The sequence below is a fragment of the Mauremys reevesii genome, linkage group 6, assembly GCF_016161935.1.
Source record: "Mauremys reevesii isolate NIE-2019 linkage group 6, ASM1616193v1, whole genome shotgun sequence".
Taxonomy (NCBI): domain Eukaryota; kingdom Metazoa; phylum Chordata; order Testudines; family Geoemydidae; genus Mauremys; species Mauremys reevesii.
This window is the reverse complement of record NC_052628.1, coordinates 122891228-122908736: the sequence shown is the minus strand read 5'-3', so window position 1 is coordinate 122908736 and position 17509 is coordinate 122891228. Positions and strand designations below refer to the sequence as shown.

At 52.2% G+C, this 17509-nt stretch overlaps 1 protein-coding gene across 1 annotated transcript; it reads left to right on the top strand.

Moving 5' to 3' along the window:
- The first annotated feature begins 3805 nt into the window (after nucleotides 1-3805).
- On the top strand, nucleotides 3806-16554 carry LOC120407993 (protein NipSnap homolog 3A-like). Its single transcript, XM_039544431.1, has 6 exons — nucleotides 3806-4183; nucleotides 8798-9005; nucleotides 12468-12626; nucleotides 14383-14532; nucleotides 15397-15483; nucleotides 15589-16554. Exons 1-6 carry the CDS (start codon nucleotides 3821-3823, stop codon nucleotides 15663-15665), a joined length of 1044 nt encoding a protein of 347 aa, XP_039400365.1. The 5' UTR covers nucleotides 3806-3820; the 3' UTR covers nucleotides 15666-16554.
- Nucleotides 16555-17509: the final 955 nt, after the last annotated feature.

Sequence of the window (17509 nt, the reverse complement as noted above, 5' to 3'; positions counted from 1 at the left end):
GGGTGTAGGGGTGCAGGATGCGGAAGTGGACAGGAGTTGTAGAGGAGCAGGGTGCGGGGTGTGGAAGTGGAGAGGGGCTGTAGGGGGGTTGTTGGGGTGCAGGGTGTGGAAGTGGACAGTGGTGGGCGGGGGAGCGGGGTGCGGGGTGTGGAAGTGGACAGGGTCTGTAGGGGTGGGCGGGGTGTGGGGGTGCCGGAAGCGGACAGGGGCTGGAGGGCTGGGCGAGTGCGGGGTGCAGGAAGCAGACAGGGGTGGGTGGGGAGCAGGGTGCGGGGTGTGGAGCGGACAGGGGCTGGAGGGGCTGGGCAGGGTGTGGGGGTGCGGAAGTGGACAGGGGCTGGAGGGGCTGGGCGGGGTGTGGGGTGCTGGAGCGGACAGGGGCTGGAGGGCTGGGCGGGGTGTGGGGTGCGGAAGTGGACAGGGGCTGGAGGGCTGGCCGGGGTGTGGGGGTGCGGAAGCAGACAGGGGTGGGTGGGGAGCAGGGTGTTGGAGCGGACAGGGTCTGTAGGGGTGGGCGGGTATGGCAGTGCAGGAAGCAGACAGGGGTGGGTGGGAGCAGGGTGCGGAGCGGACAGGGGCTGGAGGGGCTGGGCGGGGTGTGGGGGTGCGGAGGCGGACAGGGGCTGGAGGGCTGGGCGGGGTGTGGGGTGCCGGAAGCAGACAGGGGTGGGCGGGAGCAGGGTGTGGGAAGCGGACAGGGTCTGTAGGGGTGTGGGGTGAGGAAGCAGACAGGGGTGGGTGGGGGCGGGGTGTGGAAGCGGACCGGGGCTGTAGGGGTGGGCGGGGTGTGGGGGTGAGGAAGCAGACAGGGGTGGGCGGGGTGTGGGGCGAGGGAAGCGGACAGGGGTGGCGGGAGTGCGGGAAGGGACTGGGGCTGTAGGGGTGGGCGGGGTGTGGGGTGAGGAAGCAAAGAGGGGTGGGCGGGGCGGGGTGTGGGGCGGGGACAGGGGCTGTAGGGGTGGGCGGGGTGTGGGGCGAGGGAAGCGGACAGGGGTGGGTGGGGCGGGGTGTGGGACGGGGACAGGGGCTGTAGGGGTGGGCGGGGTGTGGGGTGAGAAAGCAGAGAGGAGTGGGCGGGGCGGGGTGTGGGGCGGGGACAGGGGCTGTAGGGGCGGGTGGGGTGTGGGGCGAGAAGCGGACAGGGCTGGGCGGGGAGCGGGGTGTGGGACGGGACAGGGGCTGTAGGGGTGGGCGGGGTGTGGGGCGAGGGAAGCGGACTGGGGCTGTAGGGGTGGACGGGGTGTGGGCGAGGGAAGCAGACAGGGGTGGGCGGGGTGTGGGACAGGGACAGGGGTTGTAGGGGTGGGCGGGGTGTGGGGCGAGGAAGCAGACAGGGGTGGGCGGGATGTGGGATAGGGACAGGGGCTGTAGGGGTGGGCGGGGTGTGGGGCGAGAAGCGGACTGGGGCTGTAGGGGTGGGCGGGGTGTGGGGCGAGGAAGCGGACTGGGGCTGTAGGGGTGGGCGGGGTGTGGGGCGAGGAAGCAGACAGGGGTGGGCGGGGTGTGGGATAGGGACAGGGGCTGTAGGGGTGGGCGGGGTGTGGGGCGAGGAAGCAGACAGGGGTGGGCGGGGTGTGGGACAGGGACAGGGGCTGTAGGGGTGGGCGGGGTGTGGGGCGAGGAAGCAGACAGGGGTGGGCGGGGTGTGGGACAGGGACAGGGGCTGTAGGGGTGGGCGGGGTGTGGGGCGAGGAAGCAGACAGGGGTGGGCGGGGTGTGGGGCGGGGACTGGGGCTGCAGGGGTGGGCGGGGTGTGGGGCGAGGAAGCAGACAGGGGTGGGCGGGGTGTGGGACGGGGACAGGGGCTGTAGGGGGGGGCGGGGTGTGGGGCGAGGGAAGCAGACAGGGGTGGGCGGGGTGTGGGACGGGGACAGGGGCTGTAGGGGTGGGCGGGGTGTGGGGCGAGGGAAGCAGACAGGGGTGGGCGGGGTGTGGGACGGGGACAGGGGCTGTAGGGGTGGGCGGGGTGTGGGGCGAGGAAGCAGACAGGGGTGGGCGGGGTGTGGGACGGGGACAGGGGCTGTAGGGGTGGGCGGGGTGTGGGGCGAGGAAGCAGACAGGGGTGGGCGGGTGTGGGACAGGGACAGGGGCTGTAGGGGTGGGCGGGGTGTGGGGCGAGAAGCAGACAGGGGTGGGAGGGTGTGGGGACGGGGACAGGGGCTGTAGGGGTGGGCGGGGTGTGGGGCGAGGAAGCAGACAGGGGTGGGCGGGGTGTGGGACAGGGACAGGGGCTGTAGGGGTGGGCGGGGTGTGGGGCGAGGGAAGCAGACAGGGGTGGGCGGGGTGTGGGACGGGACAGGGGCTGTAGGGGTGGGCGGGGTGTGGGCGAGGAAGCAGACAGGGGTGGGCGGGGTGTGGGACGGGGACAGGGGCTGTAGGGGTGGGCGGGGTGTGGGGCGAGGAAGCAGACAGGTGGGAGGGGTGTGGGACGGGGACAGGGGCTGTAGGGGTGGGCGGGGTGTGGGGCGAGGAAGCAGACAGGGGTGGGCGGGGTGTGGGACGGGGACAGGGGCTGTAGGGGTGGGCGGGTGTGGGGCGAGGAAGCAGACAGGGGTGGGCGGTGTGGACGGGGACAGGGGCTGTAGGGGTGGGCGGGGTGTGGGGCGAGGGAAGCAGACAGGGGTGGGCGGGGTGTGGACAGGGACAGGGGCTGTAGGGGTGGGCGGGGTGTGGGGCGAGGGAAGCAGACAGGGGTGGGCGGGTGTGGGACGGGGACAGGGGCTGTAGGGGTGGGCGGGGTGTGGGGCGAGGGAAGCAGACAGGGGTGGGAGGGTGTGGGGCGAGGAAGCAGACAGGGGTGGGCGGGGTGTGGGACGGGGACAGGGGCTGTAGGGGTGGGCGGGGTGTGGGGCGAGGGAAGCAGACAGGGGTGGGCGGGTGTGGGACGGGGACAGGGGCTGTAGGGGTGGGCGGGGTGTGGGGCGAGGAAGCAGACAGGGGTGGGCGGGGTGTGGGACAGGGACAGGGGCTGTAGGGGTGGGCGGGGTGTGGGGCGAGGGAAGCAGACAGGGGTGGGCGGGGTGTGGGACAGGGACAGGGGCTGTAGGGGTGGGCGGGGTGTGGGGCGAGGAAGCAGACAGGGGTGGGCGGGGTGTGGACAGGGACAGGGGCTGTAGGGGTGGGCGGGGTGGGGCGAGGGAAGCAGACAGGGTGGGCGGGGTGTGGGACAGGGACAGGGGCTGTAGGGGTGGGCGGGGTGTGGGGCGAGGAAGCAGACAGGGGCGGGAGGCGGGGTGTGGGACGGGGACAGGGGCTGTAGGGGTGGGCGGGGTGTGGGGCGAGGAAGCAGACAGGGGTGGGCGGGTGTGGGACAGGGACAGGGGCTGGAGGGGTGGGCGGGGTGTGGGGGGAGGGAAGCGGCCAGGGGTGGGGGGGGTGTGGGGCGGGGACAGGGGCTGTAGGGGTGGGCAGGGTGGGGGGAGGGAAGCAGACAGGGGTGGGCGGGGTGTGGGACGGGGACAGGGGCTGTAGGGGTGGGCGGGGTGTGGGGAGGAAGCAGACAGGGGTGGGCGGGTGTGGGACGGGGACAGGGGCTGTAGGGGTGGGCGGGGTGTGGGGGCGAGGGAAGCAGACAGGGGTGGGCGGGGTGTGGGACGGGGACAGGGGCTGTAGGGGTGGGCGGGGTGTGGGGCGAGGGAAGCGGACAGGGGTGGGCGGGGTGTGGGGGTGCTGGAAGCGGACAGGGGCTGGAGGGGGGTTGTGGGGGTGCTGAGGATCCCCACGCCGCGGTTCGCGGCACCCTGCCTCGACCGATCCGCCGTGATGGGGCTGCCGCGGCTGTCACCTGCCGCTACGTCCGCCAGGGGCCGTTGTAGGGGCGATGTCCCTCAGGCCCACATTGGCTCCGTGCAGCGCATGCGCAGACAGCCTCCCGCCCCTGCGCAGCCATTGCGCTTGGAGAAAGCCGAGGCACGGAGTGTGCCTTTTCGCGCTGAGGCTTTTCTCCTTCTTTGCCTTCCGTAGCCGGCGTAACGTGGTGATAGTCTCGTGCCGCGGGCGGGGCCGCGTGAAAGGGGCCGGGCTTGTCGCTCGCGTCACTCGCCACCTCCAGTTCTGTTCGCTCTGTGCGTGCTGCGGCCCTCAGGTCCTGTGTCCGCGCGGACAGGCATCGGGCTGCGCCGCCATGCTGGGCCTCCGAGCCCTCCTCTTGCGGCGGGCGCGCGGGGCCTGGGCCTGCCCCCAGGTATCGGCCGGAGGGAGGGGGCGGGGCGGGGCCTTATGGGGGTGGGGTGTGGTGCTGTGCGGCATGGGGAAGAGTCTGGCAGTGTAGGGGAGGGGGCTGGGGTGTGGGGAGGGGTGAGGCAGTATAGGGGCATGGAGCTGGGTGGAGGGGGGGCATGGCCGTGTGGGGGAGGGATATGGCAGTATAGGGGCGAGGCTGTGTAGAGGCATGGAGGGGGGGCTGGCATGGCATTGTGGGGGCATGGGCAAGAGAGGGGAGGGAACCCAGGAGGTATGAAGGGGGAGCAAGAGGGAGTGGGGAGTTGAGTCTGTGCTGCCACCGCAGGTGGCTGGAGGCCATGTGGCTGCTGCGCAGTGCAGGCAGTAAGGAGGAGTCACTGTCCTGGGCCTTAGTGACTCATGAAACCAACCCTGTGTGAGGGCTGCACAGCCCCTCTTACTTGTCTGAACATACAGGGGTCGCTAGCCTGAGCAGGAGCCAGAATTTACCAGTGTATATTGCCAAAGAGCCTCCCATCAGCTCACCGCCCCCAGCTCCTAGCACCTCCTGCCCACTGGCAGCCCTGCTGATCAGCCCCCCCCCCCCCCGCCCACCCATCAGCTGTTTGTGGTGTGCAGGAAGCTCTGGGTGGGGGAGAAGAGGAGGAGTGAGGGCATGGCAGGTTCAGGGGAGGGGGCAGGAAGGGGTGGAGTGGGGGCAGGGCCCGTGGCAGAGCCAGGGTTGAGCAGTGACCACCCCCAGCACATTGGAAAGTTGGCGCAGCCCTGGAGTCAGTGCCCATACAAGGAGCCACATATTAACTTCTGAAGAGCCACAGGTTGCCCTCCCTGGGTTACCCTTTCCCTGCTCTCACTCCCTGCAGTAACTTACATGTGCCAGGTGCATTTTCACTGTTTCCCTTCCAATCGAGTCCATAAATAGACAGACTCTTGTATATCTATATCTATAAAATCTGTTCTAAAGCAAGCTCAGATTCAAACTCAAAGAGTGGCAATGGCAGCCACATTGTGGGTTTTACACCTTCACATTGAAGATAACTCCAGCTTCTCCTCTGCCAGTACAGCCTGGTAACACAGTGGCAAGCTTTCACTTCTTGAAATGTCAATATCCCTGTGACCTTGAGCTGATTCACCATTTGCCTCTATGGTTCTCTGAATCTTTTTTTGTCCTTTTGAATCTTGACATTGAGTGGGTAAATTGTGGTTACTCAGAATATATGCAGGTTTAAAATTTGTGTGCCAACCTTCTTGCATTAAGAAACAATTAACCCTGGATTCCTTTCAAGTTATCTCCATCAAGACTAAAGTTAGGATACCCCCAAATTTATTTAAATCATAGAATATCAGGGTTGGAAGGGACCTCAGGAGGTCATCTAGTCCAACCTCCTGCTCAAAGCAGGACCAGTCCCCAATTAAATCATCCCAGTCAGGGCTTTGTCAAGCCTGACCTTAAAAACCTCTAAGGAAGGAGATTCCACCACCTCCCTAGGTAACCCAGTCCAGTGCTTCACCACCCTCCCAGTGAAAACGTTTTTCTTAATATCCAACCTAAACTTCCCTTAATGGCTATCTATACCATATGCAATGCGCTTTAAGGTATTTTTGTACCATGGGTTCCTGCAGAGCGGTGTATTTAAGGAAGTTCTTCATCACACAGCACACAGTCAACCTGTGGAACTTGTTGCCCCGGGATGTTGTGAAGGCTAAAACTATAACTGGGTTCAAAAAAGAGAAGTTAGTGGAGGATAGGTCCATCAATGGCTGTTAGGCAAGGTGCTCAGGGACTCAAGCCAGTACTCTGAGTGTCCCTAAACCTTTGACTGCCAGAAGCTGAGACTAGATGATAGGGGATGGATCACTCGATAATTGCCCTGTTCTGTTAATTCCCTCTGAAGCATCTGGCACTGACCGCAATCGGAAGACAAGATACAGGGCTAAATGGACCATTGGTCTGACTGTTCTTATGGGTATGTCTACACTACGGGATTATTCCGATTTTACATAAACTGGTTTTGTAAAGCAGATTGTATAAAGTCGAGTGCACGCGGCCACACTAAGCACATTAATTTGGTGGCTTGCGTCCATGGTCCGAGGCTACCGTCGATTTCTGGAGCGTTGCACTGTGGGTAGCTATCCCGTAGCTATCCCATAGTTCCCACAGTCTCCCCCGCCCATTGGAATGCTAGGTTGAGACCCCAATGCATGATGGTGCAAAAACAGTGTCGCGGGTGATTCTGGGTAAATGTCGTCACTCATTCCTTCCTCCATGAAAGCAACGGCAGACAATCATTTCGCGCCCTTTTTCCCTGGATTGCCCTGGCAGACGCCATAGCACGGCAACCATGGAGCCTGTTTTGCTTTTTGTCACTGTCACCATATGTGTATTGGATGCCGCTGACAGAGGCGGTACTGCAGTGCTACAGAGCAGTATTCATTTGCCTTTGCAAGATAGCAGAGACGGTTATCAGTTCTGTACCGTCTGCCATGTCATTGTAAATTGGCGATGAGATGACGGTTATCAGTCGTTCTGTACCGTCTGCTGCTGTCAAGGGTGCTCCTGGCTGAGGTTGGCCGGGGGCGCAAAGACAAAAATGGGAATGACTCCCCGGGTCATTTTCTCCTTTATGTTGTATCTAAAAATAGTCAGTCTTGGCTAGAATATGGGGCAAGTGTGCTAGAGAACCAGTGTACTAGAGAGCACAGCTGCTCTGTGTCAGATCCCGCAGAAATGATGAGCTACATGCCATTCTAGGGGGTGCCCCTGCAACAACCCCACCCGTTGCTTCCCTGCTCCCCCAACCCTCCTGGGCTACCCTTTCAGTGTCCCCCCATTTGTGTGATGAAGTAATAAAGAATGCAGGAATAAGAAACACTGACTTGTTAGTGAGAGAAAATGAGGGGGAGGAAGCCTCCAGCTGCTATGATAGTCCAGGCAGGACGTTAAAGGGTGGGGGGAGAGGAGCCCAGCATCCCGCTGCCATGGCAGTACAGAATCTTTTCTTCAGACATGAAGGCGGGAGGGGGGCTGATGGAGCTCAGCCCCCAGTTGCTATGATGAAGACGGTTACCAGCCGTTCTGTACCATCTACTGGGAATGACCGGGAGTCATTCCTATTTTTACCCAGGCGCCCCCGGCCAACCTCACCTGAGGCCAGCCAGGAGCACTCACGGGCTGATGATGACGATGGATAGCAGTCGTATTGTACTATCTGCCACCAGGAAGGGGAAGTGAGAGGATGCTGCTGTTCACTGCCGCAGCATCGCGTCTACCAGAAGCATTCAGTAGACATAGGGTGACATTGAAAAAAGTCAAGAAATGATTTTTTTCCCTTTTCTTTCACGGGGGTGGGAGGGAAGGGGTAAATTGACGAGCTATACCCTGAACCATCCCGGACAATGTGTTTGACCCTACAGGCATTGGGAGCTCAGCCAAGAATGCAAATGCTTTTCGGAGACTGTGGGGACTGTGGGATAGCTGGAGTCCTCAGTACCCCCTCCCTCCCTCCATTAGCGTCCATTTGATTCTTTGGCTTTCTGTTATGCTTGTCACACAGCACTGTGCTGAGTCCCTGCTGTGGCCTCTGTCTGGAGATTTTTTCAAATGCTTTGGCATTTCGTCTTCTGTAACGGAGCTGTGATAGAACAGATTTGCCTCCCCATACAGTGATCGGATCCAGTATCTCCTGTACGGTCCATGCTGGAGCTCTTTTTGGATTTGGGACTGCATCGCCACCTGTGCTGATCAGAGCTCCACGCTGGGCAAACAGGAAATGAAATTCAAAAATTCGCGGGGCTTTTTCTGTCTACCTGGCCAGTGCATCCGAGTTCAGATTGCTGTCCAGAGCAGTCACAGTGGTGCACTGTGGGATACCGCCCGGAGGCCAATACTGTCGATTTGCGGCCACACTAACTCTAATCCGATATGGTAATACCGATTTCAGCGCTACTCCTCTTGTCGGGGAGGGGTACAGAAACCGGTTTAAAGAGCCCTTTATATCGATATAAAGGGCCTCGTGTGGACGGGTGCAGCGTTAAATCGGTTTAACGCTGCTAAAATCGGTTTAAACGCGTAGTGTAGACCGGGCCTATGTTAGAGGTAGATAGGTGAATGCGGTCATGGGCTAGGGCTGTGGGAGCTGCTGTGACATCTCTCTGATGTTCCCAGTACATTGTGTTGGTTCTGCTCTTGCTTTGGTAGCAACATCAGCCTGGCCTCAGAATGCTCCCGTTTAGTCATTATTTTGACATGCCACCAAAACCTTCCTGAGGAAGGGAAATGAGAGAAGGGAAGTGCCGATTTTTAACAGTTAATATCTCAGCAAGAACTGATCAGAATTTCATTGGACAAAGAAAAGATACTTCAGTGGCCTGAAAGCTATCCCTGGCCAAGTATTAAAGGCCTACTTCAAACAATGGAAGTGAGAGAGCTGCTCAAAAGATGGCAGGAATCCTTTACAATGGAAAGTATTAGGCAGGCTAAATTATAGGCATTGCTACCAACTTCTATGTAGAAATGAGATGCCCTGAAATCTAGAATGAAGTGGCAGGTTGTTTTATGTAACTTTAGTTTAGTTTAGAAGTAACTTCAGTTATTTTTTTAACATTCTCTATTTAGGTCCATGCATCTTTGGCTACAGGGCCCAGGCAAAATGATGGCACGTTTTATGAAATTCGTACCTATGATGTTAAGCCATCCAAGATGAAGGAGTTTGTGGAATTGGTCAATAAACACATCCACCTTCGTGCAGCTCATTCAGAGATGGTTGGATTCTGGACTGTGGAGTTTGGGGGCATGAATAAGGCCATCCATATTTGGAAGTTTGGTATGCACAGCATCACTTCATATTGCTCTTGTGTGTCATGTGCATTAGACAGATGAAACAGGATGTTTCTCTTGGGCTCTTATAAATAAATGATAAGAGAGAATAGCTCCTATACTGACAACTGAAAACAAATACAGTAGAACCTCAGAGTTTCGAACACCTCAAATGGAGGTGGTTTGTGACTTTGAAATGTTCATAACTCTGAACAAAACGTGGTGGTTCTTTCAAAAGTTTGCAACTGAACATTGACTTAATACAGCTTTGAAACTTTACTATGCAGAATAAAAATACTGCTTTTAACCATGTTAATTTAAATGAAACAAGCACAGAAAGTTTCCTTACCTTGTCAAATCTTTTTTTTTTAAACTTTCCCTTTATTTTTTTAAGTATCAGAGGGAGAGCCGTGTTAGTCTGGATCTGTAAAAGCAGCAAAGAGTCCTGTGGCACCTTATAGACTAACAGACATATTGGAGCATGAGCTTTCGTGGGTGAATACCCACTTTGTCGGATGCATGTATCGGACGAAGTGGGTATTCACCCATGAAAGCTCATGCTCCAATACGTCTGTTAGTCTATAAGGTGCCACAGGACTCTTTGCTGCTTTTATTTTTTTAGTAGTTTACGTTTAACACAGTACTGTACTGGATTTGTCCTTTTTTGGGTCTCTGCTGCTGCCTGACTGCATGCTTCTGGTTCCAAATGAGGTGTGTGGATGACTGGTCAGTTCATAATTCTGAGGTTCTACTGTACTTGCAGAATTAAGGTGAAGCATTTTTGATATCTCTATGCTAGACGTCTTGTAGGCCTCTAAAATATTTAATGGAGGAGTTGCATTTGAGACTTTTAATTGCAGTACACATTCAAATTTAGGGCCTGATCCTGCATTATTGAAGTCAATGAGATTTGTTAAAATTGATTTCAGTGGAAGCAGGATTGGGTCCTTCAAGTTAAAGTGTGCGTATGAATAGTTTGAAGACTAAAGCAAATCTGTTTAAGGAAAAGGCTAAACCACTACTTATTTCTATTTCTTAGGGTTAGGGTTTCTTCTTTTGTACCAACAGCCAAATATCTAGTAGGTATAGAAAGTGTATACGTGAAAGACTTAGTGCCAACTTCTAGATACTAAGAGTGATTGTGGCCACCAGCTTTTGTTAAAAAACCCTATTTTAATATTGATGTGAATTTTGCTTGGAAAATTGGTTTGTTCTGAAAGTTGTTAGATTAACTCTGAGGGCAAATGAGGATATTCCTGAAGAAAATTAAACTGTTCTTATGTGGTCACTTAAATTCTCACTTGGGGTAATTTTTTTATTTTTTTTAACTTTTGAATCTTCACGGATGACACTAACCTGTGGGGAGAGGCATAGGCAGCAGGTTATATCTGTGTGCGGTGCCCGGGCTCCAGAAATATTCAGGGCTGGGTGCCCTGCTCCAGCAATAGTTGGAGCTGGGTCTCTCCCCTGGCCCTGCCTGGATCGGGCCCCGGCCCCCGCAGGTCTCCCCCCACCGCCGCGACCCTGCCTGGAGCAGGTCTCAGCCCCCGCCAGCCACCCCCCCGCCTTTCGTGTCCCCCCCCCTCCGCCGCGCCGCGTTGCGTCCCTGCCTGACAGAAAGCAGCACGCCTCTCCCCTGCCTGCTCTGTGCTGCAGCAGGGCTCCCAGCAGAACTGCTGTCTGCTGCCGCAGGGTCCTAGTGCGTGCCATTCACTAATGGCAAGGCAGGCTGCCCTTACCCTGAGCCTCTCCAACGCCCCAAACCCTCATCCCCAGCCAGAGCCCTCATCCCCCCCGCACCCTAATCCTCTGTCCCAGCCCGGAGCCTGCCCCCCCACAGCATGAACCCCTCATCCCCCTGCACCCTAATCCTCAGCCCCAGCCCTGAGTGCCCCACATCATGAACCCCACATCACCCAGCACCCAAATCCTCAGCCCCAGCCCTGAGCCCCCCTGCAGCATGAACCCCTCATCCACAGCCCTCACCCCACATCCCAACCCTCTGCCCTAGCCCTGAGCCCCCTCCTGCATCATGAACCCCTCATCCCACAGCCCTCATCCCACAGCCCAACCCTCTTTCCTAGCCCTGAGCCCCCCCGCATCATGAACCCCTCATCCACAGCCCTCACCCCACAGTCCAACCCTCTTCCCTAGCCCTGAGCCCCCTCCTGCATCATGAACCCCTCCATCCTCAGCCCCACAGCCCTCACCCCTGTATTCCCTCCTATCCCCAAACCCCCTCCCCCTTCCCACACACCCCTTCCCAACCCCAAACTCCATCCCAAAGCCTGCACCCTTCACCCCCTCCTGCACACCCACCCCCTGCCCCAGCCCAGAGCCTGCACCCAGCACCCAAACTCCATCCCAAAGCCTGCACCCTGCACCTCTCCTGTACCCTAATCCCCAGCCCAGGATCTGCACCCCAGACCTCCCCCGCCGAGCCCCCTCCCAGAGCCTTAGGCAGGTGGGGGCGGAGTTGGGGGGCGGGTTCTGGGCACCACCAAAATTTTTACAAACTTGCCACCCATGGGGAGAGGTAGATATGCTGGAGGGTAGGGATAGGGTCCAGAGTGACCTAGACAAATTGGAGGATTGGGCTAAGAGAAATCTGATGAGGTTCAACAAGGACAAGTGCAGTGTACTGCACTTAGGACAAAAGAATCCTGCACCGCTACAGGCTAGGAACTGACTGGCTAAGCAACAGTTCATCAGAAAAGGACCTGGGGATTACAGAGGACGAGAAGTTGGTTATGAGTTGGCAGTGTGCCCGTGTTCCCAAGAAGGCTAACAGCATATTGGGCTGCATTAGTAGGAGCATTGCGAGCTGATCAAGAGAAGTGATAATTCTCTATTCAGCACTGGTGAGACCACATCTGGAGTATTGCGTCAAGTTTTTGGCCCCCACTACAGAAAGGATGTGGACAAATTGGAGCGAGTCCAGTGGAGGGCACCGAAAATGATTAGGGGCCTGGGGCACATGATTTATGAGTAGAGGCTGAGGGAACTGGGGTTATTTAATTTGATGAAGAGAAGAGTGAGGGGGGATTTGTTAGCAGCCTTCAACTACCTGAAGGGGGGTTCCAAAGAGGATGGAGCTCGGCTGTTCTCAGTGGTGGCAGATGACAGAACAAGGCGCAGCGGGGGAGGTCTAGATTGGATATTAGGAAACATTATTTTACTAGGAGGGTGGTGAAGCACTGGAATGGGTTACCTAGGGAGGTGGTGGAATCTCCATCCTTAGAGGTTTTTAAGGGCAGGCTTGACAAAGCCCTGGCTGGGATGATTTAGTTGGTGTTGGTCCTGCTTTGAGCAGGGGGTTGGACTAGATGAGCTCCTGAGGTCTCTTCCAAACGTAATCGTCTATGATTTTATGAATAGTTTCTGTCTCCTCATAATAAATTTATTTTAATTGAATCCAGTCTGACAGAACTGAATATAGAATATTAATGTGTCTTTCCTTTTCTTGTAGATAACTTTGCCCATAGAGCTGAAGTCCGGAAAGCAGTAGCCAATGATAAAGAATGGCAAGGAAAACTCTCTCCAGTTCTGCCCTTCTTGAATAAACAAAACAATGAAATTGTTTACCTGGTACCTTGGTGTGAGATTGGAAAGCCTTCGAAGGAAGGGGGTGAGCTTTATCTGTCTTTCTATTGATTAAAGCTATCCATGTGGATTTGATAAGAAGTAGCTTTATGTTTTAACCAAATGTTATATTGTGTAAAAGGCTAGGGAAAAGTTCAACAGTGGCTTTGTTTTACAGGAATATGTAAGTTAGGGAAGGGCACAGCATACCTGTGTGTGTGTGTGTACTTGTACTTTCACGAGTTGGTGGCTAAAGCCCTGTGCTGTATGGTTGGGAATGAATTGGAAAATTGGATGGATGAACAGCTAAAATGAGCAATCTGTTCCTCCTACAGCAGTGCTCTGAATATTTTTCTCTTAACTTACTTATTTGCTCAAAGTATGGGAATGCATTTTCTAGACATACTAAAAGCCAATCCAGTATCCCTTCTCACTTGCAGAATCCATGTTTTACAGTATAAAAGAAAATAAGATTGTCACAGGTTTTAGTGTGATTTCACCCACAAGGTCAGATTAGCAGATGACACTCAGATTTTTCACAAATCCATTCACTTTTCTCTCACAGTTTAGGAACTATGTTTTTTTCATGTTTTGTCACAATCATGATTTTAAAAACCTACCTTCTATGAGGTAAATATGCATCATTCATACAGAATTCATTGTGTTTTTTATGAGGCATTTTGGCCACAAATATTTTCCTATCTACATCTTCTCTAATCCTTCAGTAACAGTGTTCCCAGTTTTAACTGTTCATCCATCTATTTATCAAGCCATCCAAACATCATATTGTTTATTTACACGGAATTGTTCCAAACTAGCCTAGATTTAATCTGTGGTATTTTTGTGTGTGTGTGTGTACGTATATATAAACTACATTAGTGAGTTTTGGATTCTTGGTCTTTTATTTAGGTTTAGTTAACAGGTGGATAAACCCTGACTAACTTTCTGTTAAAAGTAAGCAGGTAACTGATTATTCAAAAATGTCAATTTGTTGCCTTCCATTTATGTGTAGAATGGAGCTAAAATTTATATGCTGTCCAGTGTTGGAGGATCTATTGCCTGGTGGCAATTGTCTTGATTTATATTAGAGTTTTTGTTTTGAGATCACATTTACATTGGTGTCAATACAGAGTAATCCCTGGAATGTTAATGTTAAAGGTGGCATGTCTTGCAGCAAGCCTGGAGTCTTATCTGTAAACCTTGTTGTTTCTGTAGTTCCTCCTCAAACAGGAAAGACCCTTGAAGGATAGAGCTGATACGTTTGTCCCAGGTGTCTGGCCAGTGTTTGCTGCTTTGGTCTCAGGACACCTCTTGCTGTGATGGGTGCTGCCAAGATTCATGTAGTGGTTATGATGTCATAAATAACATTGACCACCAAGGACACTGTCAGTTTCAGAAAGGCTAGTCGGATCTGGGCTAGTTCACATTGTTCATCTTTCTATAGCCTCAGGAGATTTTGTTGTCTCTAGTCATCTGAATGCTGAATTCATAGATCCTGGACAAAAGAGACTAGTGTTCACCTGAAATGGCTTCACTTCTCTTTCTTTGAAATGGCTCCAACTGTGCAGGATCATTCAGTGAACTTCTCATTGTTTTCTTTTCTGTGACCTGTCTTCCTGTGTGACATGGTGGATCTCGGGAAGCAATGTTTTGGTCTACTAACCCCAAAGAGCTGGAAGTTACTGCTCTAACTGAATCACAATAAATGTGAGGATGGCTTGTAAGATTTTCATACCTTTTAGAGAATCAGATGATTAATTTGACATTTCGTGGCTTGTACGGCTGTATTCTTTTTCCATCAGGGGTGTATGAGATGGTAACTTTTCAGATGAAGCCTGGTGGGCCGGCTCTGTGGGGCCAATCGTTCAGAGCTGCAATCAATGCTCATCTCAATACAGGCTACACGAAGCTGATTGGTGTTTTCCACACAGAATATGGATTACTTAACAGAGGTACAATACTAGTCAGTTTCCAGTACAGTCACGGGCACAGGGGGGCAAAGGTGAAAATCAGCAATACTTATGAGAGTGTTCAGACTCCTGATTAATGTAACTACAACTTTGGAGGCTGCATTTTGGATCCTGGGCCTCTTGTATGGCTTTAGCTCATCAAAAACTGTGGTGTCTTATCATTTCTGTCACCGTAACTTTACTTGCCTAGAGTCAGCATCCATGATGCTAGCACTGAGCACTGGTATTCTGATAATGGGGTGCTTGTCTCACTGTAAGTGTGCTAGAAACCAGGCCAGCACTAGCCCTGTGGGGAATTGGAACTCCATCTATACACATCATGCTGATAAACAAGCCCTGCATCATTGAAAGGGTTTAAATTTATAAATAAGTCTGGCTCATGCTTGCTTATGGATCACTTCTTCCTCTCATACACCCAAATTACCAGGGGAAAAGGAGCAGCATCTTGGCACTAGTTCTGATATCACTGTAAATGCATGGAAGGGCACACATGCACCAGGATAGCCCTGCTAGTATCACGGATGCTGCATATGGACTTACGCAACTGTCTACTTAGTCAGATCCAGTGTTTCTTTTGCCCTGAAATACTGTACACTGTCTCCCTGAATTCAGCTTGACATGGGGTCTAAAGACAGTTTGCTGAAACTAGAGTTGTGGCTTAAAGGGTTAGAAAATGCAGTGTTAAAAATCAGCACGAGAAAAGCTCTGCAGAAGGAATGTCTTGTTTGATGAATTGCTGCTTTTGGGTGGAGGATTTCAGAACAGAGCAAAGGACCTGTAGGATATTTCATACTGTAATTTAGTTACGGTTTTACTCTTCAATTTGTTATGCTCTTGTTTTCACAGTTCATGTGCTCTGGTGGAATGAGAACCCTGACAGCCGTGCAGCAGGGAGGCATTATGCCCATGAGGACGCCAGGGTGGTAGCAGCTGGTAAGCAAGAAGGCTGTCTCTTTTCAGCATGTGTACTGAAAATCAGAATACCGTTCATTTAAGAATGCTGTCTTGTTTTACCTAATTCTGTGTATTTAATTTCAGTGCGGGAGAGTGTTAGATTCCTGGAGTCCCAGCAAAATATGCTCCTGATTCCTATGCCTTTCTCACCATTGAAATAGTTTTCTACCAACTGATGTAATGGCAGACAACACAACTTTCATACAGCATTTTTATCCTGAACTGTCATTTGGGTCTCTCAATACCAATATAATCTAGCCAAATATTCTTCAGTTTACTGTATGTGGATAAAACCTGAATCCACACGCTTAATCTTAGCTGTAGTCCTCTGCACTCTGTGCACAATAAGAATTCAAGGCCTGCCCACCATGCCGTGAACTCTGCAAATGGTTCATATTAGCCATGAATTTCTCATCTTATTGCCACTTGAAGATGCATCCATGCAGAAGTATTCTAGAACGGGTACAAAAAGGCAAAAGGCCCTTTCCAAAGCTCACAGCTGTGCCAATGCAAGGATGATCAGAGAGCTGTTATCTGTATAATGTACTTTGCTACCTCCTGAGAAGGTCACATCTTCCCAGTTACTACTTGCCCTAAAAAGCAGGAATCCTAACCTAGATTTTGCATGCTGACCATACATCTCACTGGTGTGTCTGCTTGTATTTATTATTTTTAATGAGGTTGGAATTAGGTATGAGAAATGTTGCAGTAAAATTGGTTAAGTGGTGATATAGGGAACCTCAGCTTAAGTATCAGCAGAACCTTTTTTACTTGAACTACTGTATTGCAATTCACTTATTCTTTCTGTTGTGGGTCCACAGCCCTTTATTCAATTATGACTGAACAGTAAGTTACGTGGATCACATCTCCATGCAAATACTTGTTTATTGTGCTGAAACTGATTATGAATGAACTAATTAATTCTGAGAGTTTATGGATTGTGTATCAGATAAACTGGTCCACTTAAGTACATATGCCTATACTTTTGGAGAAAGCTTTGCCAGACTGTAAAGCGTAAAGCCTAATAAAAGCATTGATTGTTGTTCTGCATGTTGTATATAGCCATATTACTTGCCTAAAACTCTTCCTGTCCTTTCAATCAAGAGACTGTAACACTTCTATAAATGCAGCATTCTGAAGGTTCTACATGTTGGTTCCAGCAGCCTAGATACTAGTTCCTTTAGAGCCAGTAATCTTGCTCCTTAACTTGCTGGAAGGAGTTACTGAGTGTGTAGATGCCCATTGCTCATCTGTCTGGGACTAAAAATCAAATCTTGGTCTAGTTAACATCTTGGGGCAATGCTTTGTAAATTCAGTTACTTTATACACAAGTTGAGATATTCAGTGTATTAAAACTAAAGCCTAGTTTTAAAATAAAAGCAAATGTAAATGGGGAAAATATTGCCCATGGGATGCAACTTAACATTTGTAAAGACAAATGTATGCACTGTAGATAGGCTCTGATTGAAGTTGTCAACTATAATAGCCCCCTTAGCTGTACACTGCATTACGGAGGACACATGCACTATCCTCAGGATGGTAGGATCAACGTCAGACTCAGTAGAGTCTGACTTCTTCAGAGATCAGTTTTTCCTATCTTAAAAAAAAAATTCAAAGTGCTAGATTAGGTCTTTGAACTTGAATCTGATTTATTACACTGCTAGTATAAATTTTGAATATCTCTGATCTTAACCTGGACTAAGTTTTAATAACCACGTGTTACATGGCACAGGACACTGAGATTTAACCTTTACCATAGTAGACTGCAGAAGTAAAACTTACATTAATATTGTTTGCATTAAAGGACTAAAACAGTTCAGTTCATGGGAAAGGTGTAAAACAATTTTCCACTTAATGTGTGGAAGTTCACATCACAAACCAAACATAAGCGTGTCACAGATTAATAGCACTGCTCTAAACAGTAAATGCGTAACAGCAAATTTTTGTAGATGAACAGTGCTTTTACAGCTTTATTTTTGAACTTAATACAAGGCAATTAAAATGC